This window comes from Anarhichas minor, unplaced genomic scaffold, assembly GCF_050575085.1.
Source record: "Anarhichas minor isolate MPS153535 unplaced genomic scaffold, ASM5057508v1 ptg000011l, whole genome shotgun sequence".
Taxonomy (NCBI): domain Eukaryota; kingdom Metazoa; phylum Chordata; class Actinopteri; order Perciformes; family Anarhichadidae; genus Anarhichas; species Anarhichas minor.
The window spans coordinates 15,677,497-15,688,756 of record NW_027466457.1 but is presented as its reverse complement, the minus strand read 5'-3'; the positions used below and the strand labels follow the sequence as shown (position 1 = coordinate 15,688,756).

Genomic DNA, 11,260 nt, shown 5'->3' with positions numbered 1-11,260 from the left:
TCAAGCACTAAGGCTAATTAAGCTAATTACACAAATAAAGCATCCAGTGAACTGCACACAGGCAGCAGGTTTTGGTTATTTTCACATCCCACCTCACACCTACACCGCCCTTCACCCCGTCACCAGCAAAACCATCGACCTCCACAGCGCCTTGGTGTTACTCACCCAGAGGGGCGCCACAATCTATCAAAGCAGGCTTTGGGAGGAGGTGTGACATTTTCTACGCGACACAAAGCACGGCCATTTGTCAAACATTCACATTACACAGACAGTGGGGGGGGGGAGAGAAGGTCCAAGGCCCACCTCTGCGTAGCACGCCATGCCACCCAGAGAGGGAAATCAATCCTTTCCGCGAGTGGGCGCAGCAGTCGATGACATCTTTTTTTTGGGGGGTGGGAATCTTCGAGAAGGCGTTTCCCGGCGTCGTGTAATCGTCTTGTTGAGGACGCGGGACGGCTGACCTCACGCTCCCCGGGGGTCAAGGAAAAGTCGATAAGTTCGGCCCTATAGTTCATGGCGATGCTCGAGAAGATCATCTATGTACATTGAGTGAACAGTCAAAGCTCCAAAAAACTGTGTTTTTCCTCAGCATACAGTGTCCAGTGTTTCACAAGTACATACAGTAGTTCTTCATCACCTCACTGCTTTCTTCTTTGCTCTTTCTTTCTCAGTTATACGAGTCTTTTTCCACCTCCACTCTCCACTTTTCCCCCTCTCAGATGCAGCAGTCTCGCTTCACGTTGCAAAAGAAGGGGGACTGGGCCGGCAGGGACGTGGAGGTGGAGTGGTCGGGTGAGGAAGACGAGGAGGAGGAAGCGGTGCGGTTGGTGATGGTGGTTGTGGGTGAGGTGGAGGAGGTGAGGAGAGACGGGTAAGGGCTCATCTTCTCGATGTTGACGTAGGTGGTGTTGAGCAGGACGTAGTGCTCCCCGCTGAAGCTGGAGAAGATGGCGGAGATGCGCGACACCAGATCGGAAAAGGAGGGTCGCCGCTCCGGCTTTGGATGCCAGCACTCGATCATCAGGGTGTAGCTGGAGGGACAGGAAAGGAGTTCAAAAAAATCTCAAATTTACCCTTTTTCAGAACTTTACACTATTTTATGCACTATACAACTAATAAGTACATCAAAAAGCTGAAAATTAAAGGGGACATATGCTGATTTTCAAGTTCAGACTTGTATTTTAGGTTTCTACTATAACATGTTTACATGCTTTAATGTTCAAAAAACCTCTTTATTTTTCTCACACCGTCTGTCTGAATATACCTGTAGTCACTCTCTGCTTGAAACACTCCGTTTTAGCGCCTGTCTCTTTAAGACCTCTCTCCCGATAAAGCCAGCAAAAGTCTTCTCTAATTGGTCACAATTTTCCAGTCTTCCACATCTGCGCTATTTTTATCTGCTATTTCACTAGGGATATGTTTTGACGTTTTGTTTTTAATTTCTTCACATTTTTGTGGCAGCATAAAGTTCTGTTTCTCCTCTTGTAGAGTTTTTTCCATGCAACAATAAATCGTCTATTAGCCACTATTTGAACCTGGAAAACGTAATGTTTTTTTTACTGTATCAGAGGGGCTTCATTCTGAAATGCTGCAATAGATATTAATAGTTCACTTCACCACTCAGTAGTCCTCAAACATGCTGTAAGTTATTCCTCCCTCTCAGGTGTAGTGCATGTGCATGCATGTGCATGTGAGGTGAAAAGGTCTTTATTATTTCAACGTGTCTCGAAGATAACTTTCACACTGACTATCAATCAACAGAACTCTTGAGTCTCTGATATTGCCGTTAGTGTTTCCCCCCCCCCACCGACTTGGCAGAGCCACCCTCTTCATTGTTGAAAATGAAGAAGAATGGGCCCATTAACCACACGTCCGAGGTATCTGCCAGCGGCTGCCATCACCAAGACGCCCCGTGAACGATTGGAAGTGAAGGATTGCGGGAATGTTTGCAGACGTGCAGATCACCCCCTGATGTCTCTGTTTAACTTACAGCTTGGGAACATTGGGCCTCTTTGGGCCTCTGCCTCCCTCACCTGAACACTCCCCTCTAATTTGCACTCACACCACACTATAGACATGCAGTGGACCTCGTGGACTTATCGGCACGGCATGAGATCCCACTTGGCATTCGTTTCACTGTAACGGCGGGTCAGAGTTTAATGGATAGACAGTTCAGCGAGTGCTGTGTTGACACTGAAATACTTTCCTGTGATTTGATGTGATATTTGGTAATAAATCACTGTATGTTTTGCTGCTTTCATTTCTCGTAACATAGAAGTTGCACTTGCTTTAGCCACGTCAGGTAGTGGCGGAATTGTTATCGGCAGATTGTGACTGAAGTTCAGTTCAGAGCTACCTGAAATACTGCAGTTAAACAGTCTGGTTTCACCACAGCATGTCAGGAGATCACTCATCTGGTGGCAGCAATGTGTTTTCCTACGCTGTGAGAAGAGTTTGCATTTACTCTGCTCACTATGCTTTGTAATGTTTCTACACCACTGCTGGTTTTGTGAGTCCGCAACTTGCAGTAAGTCGGTTTAGTTTGTACGGCCCGCTACAACGGTTGTAATGGTGACGTTACACATAAAAATGGCCGCCGCTCTGACCATCCAGCTACGTTGATTTGAACAGGAATGTCCCTTCTCCCCGTATTGTATTTCTATGCTTCTATCCTGTGTTGACCGCTCTTTAACTACCACAAAGACAAAATAAAAAAGTAACTGGCTTTGGATTTCGATTTGAAACTGTGACTTCTATTTGACCCACAGCTGCGATGAGACGTAACGCTCGACGGCGAGTGTGCTTCAGACCATTGCTAAGGTAGTTGATGGATGATCTCAACTCGAGTGGTTTTTATTTATGACTCCAATTGCTTATTCTGCTCTTTCTTTCACCTCCACCCGTTCCCCCTGCTGCCCTTTCCTGACTTCAGACTGTAGCTCTTTCCTCGTGATGTGTTTAAGTGCAGCTCTACAAGTATATATCACTCACACTAAACGAGCCGTGGCACTTTGCTAGAGGAGGCGAATGACGGGTGAGTATTAGTATGTATATATCAGGGGTCTCCAACCTGTTTTTCCTCTGAGAGCTAATTTGACTAAATAAAAGTGTCGAGAGCTGCTCATAGCACCAAGTAGTACATCTGAAATATAACTTTTGTCTTACTTTTATGGTGCTTTAATAACGTTTTTGGTCACCGCAGTCATCACCTCTATTAAAATTACACCATAGGCTAAGGGATTTTTGTGTTTTGTCGGGATGTGTGCCACTAAATAAAGTCTTTGTTGTACTAGCTTTGTTTTCAGCTCTTCTACCTTCTCTGTTCGTAGACTGTATATAAGAAATGGACGTAGTCATCGTCAATGCTGTATTGAAGAAGACTTGAAACTAGAGATTGAGACCCTAAACTCATGTTTACAATGTTTACTGAGGTAATAAATCAAGAGAGAAGTCGAGTCATTTTCTCATAGACAACTAGAGGAGTCGCCCCCTGGTGGTCAGTAGAGAGAATGCAGCTTTAAGACACTTCCGCATCAGCTTCACTCGGCAGAACCGGAGGTTGTCGCCTGGATGTAACACAGACTTGAAAGCAGCATAACTCGTTAATTGACAGCTGATAATCATTTATATATATATATATATATATATATATAATCATTTTTGTGTCAGAAGGGGTTGGTGTATCTGTGAGTTTGATTGGATGGAAGTTTAAACGAAGTGACTTTGTGTTATCACAGAAACGGGTAGCTACTTGTTGGAGCCCCCTGGTATAGATATAAGTGTGTGTGTGTGTGAGTACACTTACAGAGCGTCGGGGCAGAACTCGGGCTGCAGCAGCCTCCTCCCCTGCAGCAGGAACACGGTGATGTCGAAGGAGTTCACATCCGAATACGGTGGAGCTCCGCGGGTCATCAGTTCCCAAAGCAACACGCCAAACGACCACTACAGGGAAACACAACAACATTAACTCCCACTTGTGTCCTTTCGCTATAAGCACACTTTTATCCATGGACACTGATTCTGAAGTTATTTACATCACATTGTTTGTTGTAATGTAAAATAAAAATTGCCAAGAGCCCTCACCACGTCTGACTTGGGGGTGAACTTGTGTGTCTGCAGACTCTCCAGAGCCATCCACTTGACGGGCAGCTTGACTCCGCTCTTGTTGTGGACGCTGTAATATTCTTTGTCGTAAACGTCTCTGGCCAGGCCGAAGTCTGCCACCTTCACCGTGTAGCTCTCATCCAGCCTGTCGGTGCAAAGAAGAAGTCACTTTTTATTATTCTGGATTCTATTGTTTCTGTCTCTTGTATTCGTTCTCATCTCCTCTACAGCATTATGTTTTTCTGTTCTCTACCCTTCCGAGCTGTATTTGATGAAATATCACAATTTTAAGTTTAGTTTTGGTTGCTTTTTGCTGACAGAAGCGTTCGTCATGATGTGTTCAAGGACCCTCGTAAAGATGAAAATCTGACGATTCTGACAGTTTTTTTCACAGCTTCTGGCGATTGTTTAAATAAAAACTTACTTTTCCATCCCGTCGGCGGGTTTTGGGGCTCATAGGGTTAATTCTGTTTTAGTCTCATCCATAGTACCTTGCTGTATTTATACTGTAGAATACACTCATATGACAGATAGATGTGAACTCACATGCAGTTCCTGGCAGCTAGGTCTCGGTGGACAAACTTCTTGCTGGCCAGATACTCCATCCCACTGGCCACCTGCAGCCCGAAGCCCATCAGGTCCTTCACTGTCGGGTTCTGTTGGTAAAAACTACCATCAGAGGACTGGGAGACAAACAGCTGACTTGGTTTGACATCATTTCTATTTCAACATGATCTACGTAGAATGTACTGTACATCAGCACATATACATATATGTGTAAATGTCTCAATATGCATTTCAAGAGCCTGTGAATAAATCAGAACATGCATGCGTCTATCTCGTGTACATACATGTCCTTCATCGCGGATAAAGTTGCGCAGGTCGCCGTGCTTCATGTAGGGCAGAACCACCAGCGGCGAGCCCTCTGGCGGAAGGCAGATTCCCAGGAGAGAGAGGACGTTCGCGTGGCTGAAGTCCTTCATGATGATCCCCTCCTTCAGGAACTGGGACACCTCTTCCAGATCTGTGATGCCTTCATAAAAAATAGAGAGAAAAAACAAACATTAACAAATTGTAGATGAGGAAACGACGATGGCGTATTGGGGTCATTGAGGGTGAAAAAAATAAAATAAACTACGGAGCCCGGGGAGGGGGAATTTGACCCCCCTCCGACATTGTAATTATTTTTTTATTTTCGACCTACAATGGCCCAAATAAACAGCTGTTATATTCCAGAGCAGGTAAAGGACAGAAGAGTTGGCGATGTGGGATATATTATGGAGTACTACATTTAAAGATTTGGAGCAACTCTGCTGTACTGACATCAGCATGAAGGTCATTCCTTATACTTCTGGGGGAAAAAAAGGATGATGATGGTAATCAAGCACAAAAAATATCCTCACCCGGACCTGACCCACGCCAAACTCCCATTTGCCAATTGCATCCCTGCCTCTGATGTCCCGCACTTTAGCCCCACTGACTCTGCTGTAATCTGGTTAGAGATGGAAGCTCTTTATGTCTGGAGAAACCAGCTGATTGGCCTTCATCTGAGGTTAGACCCCCCCCAAAGATAGAAAGAGATGACTTTTGATTTCAAAGCCTAAAAATGATGTCATATCATAGAAAATGCGTCTTTGGCTCTTCTACTTTCAACAAATCGCCTAATATATATTGGAGGAAAAGCATCAACTCAAGGTCTCAAATATAACAAAAGAACGCCAAAAAAACGATGACATGGCGCCCTGAGAAATCACTAAACTTAATAAAAAAGGTCCAAATCCCAGAGGACGAAACCCCAGCAGGCCGAGTTCATCCCATCCCGCTGTGTTTGGTGGCTCCTTGAGCTTTCCCCCACATTACTCCAGCATCAATCTCCCTCGGTCCAACTGACAGGTTACACGATTAGCGGGGACCCTAATGCCGTCCTCACCGCGGGACGCTCGTTCATCACCATCAGCTCAGCCAAAAAGGACTCGGGGGCTCTGATGAGATGAAGATCCTTAATGCTATTGGAGCGTTGTGATATCATACAATAAGTACGCATTATAAGCAGATGTAGGATGGAGAATAATTACGGCTGGATGTGAATATGTTTGGACGAGGAGAGAGTGTGTTGAGTGTGTGTTTGTTCTGAGAAAAGAATAAAACATAAAACGTCCTTTTTGCAGCATTTTGTTGAATTTAAGCTCATGACAAGACGTTACATAAACATAAACGTTACAATAAAGGCTTCCCATACGGTCAACACATTACACATGACAAGACTACATGCTTTTGAAAACACTTGGAAGTTGTTTCTTTTAGCATTGCATGATTTTAAACCTAAAAAAAAAAGCCACATTCAGGCTGTTTTCATACACTGCAGCTAATACCTACAAAAAGTCCTGTAATATAATTAATTCATAACCCACGCAATGTGTTTGACAGGTGATGTAGTAGAAAGAGCAACAAAGTCCCCAGAGGGTGGAGGTCGGGCGGCTCTAAAAAAAGACCAGACTGTCATCCAGAAGACTGATGTTTGTGTTCTGAAACCAGAAGTCAACGTTCACTAATTTGTCCCCGAACTTCTGTACTTAAGTTTCAACACTTGCATAGTTATTTCAACCCAAACGTTGACTTATTCTCTATGTAACTTCCAGACTTAATTAATGCCACGGGATCCGCGATGTTGTACCGCCATGTTTCTACAGAAGCCCAGAAAGGACAAGCTGAACACTGGCTCTAAAGCAAAGCCTTTAGCGTTGTTATGCTACCTGAAGGCCTCCGTAGTTCTCCTTGTGTAACGTGAGCTGCAGAGTGCAAAACCGCGGTACCGGCAGCAGCTGTCTTGTCTACCGTTGCTCCTAAAGTAGTGTTATTATGGTATGGATGGCCTCTGAGCGAGGCCAACGCCATTCGCAGAAAGGAAGGAGAGAGCGGAGGGGTATTCAATCGGTTGCAATGTGCAACCTCACCGATAGATGTCACCAAATCCTACACACCGTTCCTTTAAATTTAAACTGTGCAATTAAATGTTTCTGGTACTCTTGAGCTAAAGAATCCCCCCCCCCAAAAAACAATTCTTAACTTCCAAACGTAATTGAAAGCTGCAACACTCTTTTCTTTGTGAAAAGAAGACGGTACGGATGAATCTATGTAAAAAAATGATAAATGTCAAGCCGGGCGTTGCAGAAAAGAAAAAAAGCTTTTATGCTCAGTGCACTCTTCTTGTGACAGTTAAAGGGAAAACGTGTAATTTTGCTTATTTCTAAAGGCTTTTACATGTAAAGTGGGGTTTGTACTTACGGTTCAGGGACTTGATGGCACAGTGCTGCTTCTGCCCGTCCGGCTCAAGCAGCGTTCCATGGAAAACACACCCGAAGTGACCTGCAGGTTACAACACGACGCGTCAGTCAGAATCAGTCAGCATCGGTGAATTCAGCAGCTCCTGTTCAAACCTGTAGGGTCCCTCCTGGCAAATCAACCCACGCGAAAAACCTCCCTGAAAGACATCCACTTTAAACAGTGACGCTTGAGATTAAAACTTTCAGTCCCAATGACGATGAGGTCACAGCTGTGAAGCAGGTGAAGAATGGAAGCCAGCATCAGTCTGTACTTTGGGATGTTAACCGCTAACCGTTTGGGACGTTAAAGTTACTAGATTGTTGGTATCGTGACATCCCTAATGGTGGCAGACTTTAATTAAACTTGTGATTTACATCCCAAATAATCACAAACCTGTCTGCAAATCATTTAAAGTTAAATGCGATGACACTGTAACGTCTTGCTAACTAACCCATGAGGCCTGAGCAGAAACATCACCAGAGAGTGACCACACCGAGAGCTACTGACAGCCCGATTCCAACTCCTTGTATAAGCGAACATACTCGTCCAATAAACTGGTCTGATTCTGATCACCGCCTGTTGCTTCACGTACTCGTCCTGATGGATGAAGGAGCGAACTGACGTTTGCCCATAAACGGTAACAGCTGTATGGCACCGGCTAAATGACCATGAAGACGTTTGCAGGCCGATCTTTTTGGATGTTGTGCAAGAATCCAGCATCCTTCATTTCCATCTTGGCTAGCTGAAGCCCCCCCCTTTTTTGGATTTCTTTTTCATGACAGAGCCTCTATGATTAAGATCTTGCGTCCTGCCAGTTGGCTCCCTGATCACAGAACTTTCCCAGAAATTAGAAGAAAGAATATCTCCACTGCTCACACATAGGAATCATTTTGTTTAGAGCAGAAGCATCAAGGTGATTTCATGTTGTGCGTGCTGCTTTTTTATGCAAGGAAAACTGGTTTTCAAACAGCTAATTCAGATTCTCTTAAGTTACCGTCATCCTCGCACTAAATCTGCCCCCTCAAGTAACCCAGTACGAAGCTTTATTCATGAAAGCCCCACGCAGGCTATTAGCCTCTGCCAAACCCCCTTGAATTGTGAATTTCATTGAATTATATCTCTTAAGACGTGAGGGTTTCACCCCCAGACCGGGAGGGGTGCGGGGAATAAAATGAGCGCGGCGTTCTCCTATCACGTCTCTGTAAATGTCTGAGGGGGTCGGATTACGACTCCCAACAATGGGGCCTGGGAATACTAGCTGTGAACAAATCATCCTACGCAACAGCCCCGAAATCCAGGCTCTTTTCTTCAGGGGGGGGGGGGGGGGGGGGGGCAGTGGGCTGCGTTTGGGGGTCTTTCACCTCTTGATGTTGAATTTGATCCGTGGGTCTGACTCGGCTACTTAAGTGCGAGGTGATTTTTGTGTCTCGCGGTTTCGATGAAGCAGGCAATTAAGCTCCCTGTGGGCGACTTTATCTTTTTGCATCGCTTCACATGAATCTGATAATCATTCTGAGCTCGCTGGACGATAGCATCACTCCACATGAGATAGAGTCCCACTGGAATACGTTTTTGTTATTATTTCTCCTTTTTTACAACATACATTTTTAAGATGCTGGACGCTAAATATATTGAAACGGAAAAGATTAAAAGCAGACTTTAGGCAAACATGATGAGACAATCTTTCATGTTTTAGTTCATTGTTTATCACTTTTATTTTCCCTTATTATTCATGATAATGCACATCCAAAGCTATAATCCTCTTCTTTAATGCAGCATCAGAGGCACACTCCCTGAATATTTTCTAGCATGGCTGCAACGGTGGCACTCGGATTGACGATTGCTCAGTTCTGACTTTATGCTTTAAAAGCTTTGACACAGCGGTTTGTATTGACGTAACATTTTCAACTTAATAAATGTCGGCCTCGCTGTTTTATTTTGCACATTAGTAGCCTGCAGCTCCTTCCTGGAAAATGTTTTGTTTTGCCAAGAAATGCACGGGGAATTATGCATTTTACATTTCCTTTTTGTGGAGAGTGAGTAGAAGAAGAACTGGGTTAGTTCTGGGTTAGCTGTTATGAGCACTTATGATAAAAAAAACATTTTTCAATGGGGCTCAAAGGTTTTAACAGCTCCAGTTCTGGAAGTGAAAATCTCATTTGTTCACTCCATTGACATTTCTGAAAATCAAAAAAATGTGACTCTAAATGGAGCATAATGTACTAAATGAACATCATGCTGTATTGAAGAAGACTTGAAACTAGAGATTGAGACCATAAACTCATGTTTACAATGTTTACTGAGGTAATAAATCAAGAGAGAAGTAGAGTCATTTTCTCATAGACTTCTATACAACCAGAGGAGTCGCCCCTGCTGGACACTAGAGAGAATGCAAGTTTGAGGGACGGGTTGCATGGTTTTCCACCAGAGGGGGCGGGGCTTAGCCTCTCGAGGTAAGTCCACCTCGGATTGTCACGACATTATGGCTGATAATCAAAATCCTTGATTCACGATAAGAATGGGAATTTCATTTGTGGAAGTGGCACCATTGAGCTCTTTTAACCTGAAATATTTTACCAAAATAAATGAAAACACGACCCCGAGAGAGACCCAGTGATATGTAACACTTTAAAACGATCTATTTTAACAGTGAAGGAAGTATTTGTGTGACCGACCTCTGCCGATGACCTGGTTGAGGTGGAGCAGCAGCTGCTCCCTGGCGATCACCACGTGCTGCACCTCGGTCAGTAGGTCCGGGTGGAGGCAAGACGGGTCGATGTGGACCGGGGCCATCAGCAGGGGGGACACCAGCTCGCCCTCCATTCCCAGCCCCAGACCACCTCCCATTCTCCTCAGTCTGGGAGACAGCAGCTCCCCGTTGCCCCCGTAGATGGGAGGAGCAGCCCGGCATGTCTCCGGCCTGTCGGTGCCCTGATCTGGAAGAAGCAACGGAGGGTCAGCGACTGTATCAGCGGGGCCTCCACAGGTCAAGGTGTGTCACATGATCAGAAAGGAACGGCTACAAAGGCAGAGAGCAACTTGACACTGTGATGGAGGGAAGCTGGAGAAAAACAAAGTCTCCGATTTCTCCTCTGCTGCCGTTAGTGGACGGAGAGTAAAGGCAAAGAAACTGCGTGCAACAATTTAAAAATCTTTTCCAAAGAAGGGGACAGAGGGGACTCACAGACATAATGAGCTCAGGTATAACCTTATACATGTACCACCGCTGATCCTAAACCCCAACTCTCCCCGAGGACAGGCACTAGTTCATTAGTAAGTCTATCTACTCACGTTTTAAGCCTTTCAAGGCACTGTTTAGACGCAGGAAAATTGCTTTGCCCATCATACTCAGGATCAGACTACATGGAGCGCCCCCCCCCCCCCCCCCCACCCCACGCCCTCAGGATTCAAGCTCAAGAAACCAAAACCACAGGTGACTCTGAAGATCAGAGTCCTCTCTCTCCCTCCCCCTCTCTCTTCCCTTTCCAAACTACGACTATCCAATAATGAAAAAAGCCCCCCAAAATAAAATTATGATTCATAAAAAATAAATGAATACAAAAATAAAATAAATAAAATAAAAATGAACATCAAAATACATAAATAAATGGATAGTAATCCAGATCTTCTTTTATCAAGGTTTAAATTAACCTGCATCTGTGTGAATATCTCCTTTAAATCAGTGACTAACCAACAGAGGATGATCATTTACTCTGCAGCTCTTTTCAAGCCTTTATTAGTTTTAGTTTCACTAACTCTTCTCTCATCAACCTCGTTTCTAGAGCTGCCGCCTCTATAGGACGACTAATCGGTTGTTTTGGTCTTACTCGAC

The 11,260-nt window shown here is 44.6% G+C and overlaps 1 protein-coding gene across 1 annotated transcript in view; it reads right to left on the bottom strand.

Annotated features, from left to right (window-relative positions):
- Positions 1-715: 715 nt before the first annotated feature.
- Positions 716-11,260, bottom strand: part of met (MET proto-oncogene, receptor tyrosine kinase) — a 62,829-nt gene continuing 52,284 nt past the window's right edge. Inside the window, exons 14-20 of the mRNA XM_076090007.1 lie at positions 10,104-10,364; positions 7,390-7,470; positions 4,956-5,137; positions 4,651-4,760; positions 4,084-4,249; positions 3,806-3,942; positions 716-1,031 (exon numbers count right to left, since the gene is read on the bottom strand). Of these exons, the coding sequence (XP_075946122.1) occupies positions 716-1,031; positions 3,806-3,942; positions 4,084-4,249; positions 4,651-4,760; positions 4,956-5,137; positions 7,390-7,470; positions 10,104-10,364 (1,253 nt within the window). The remainder of the gene's footprint in view (positions 1,032-3,805; positions 3,943-4,083; positions 4,250-4,650; positions 4,761-4,955; positions 5,138-7,389; positions 7,471-10,103; positions 10,365-11,260) is intronic.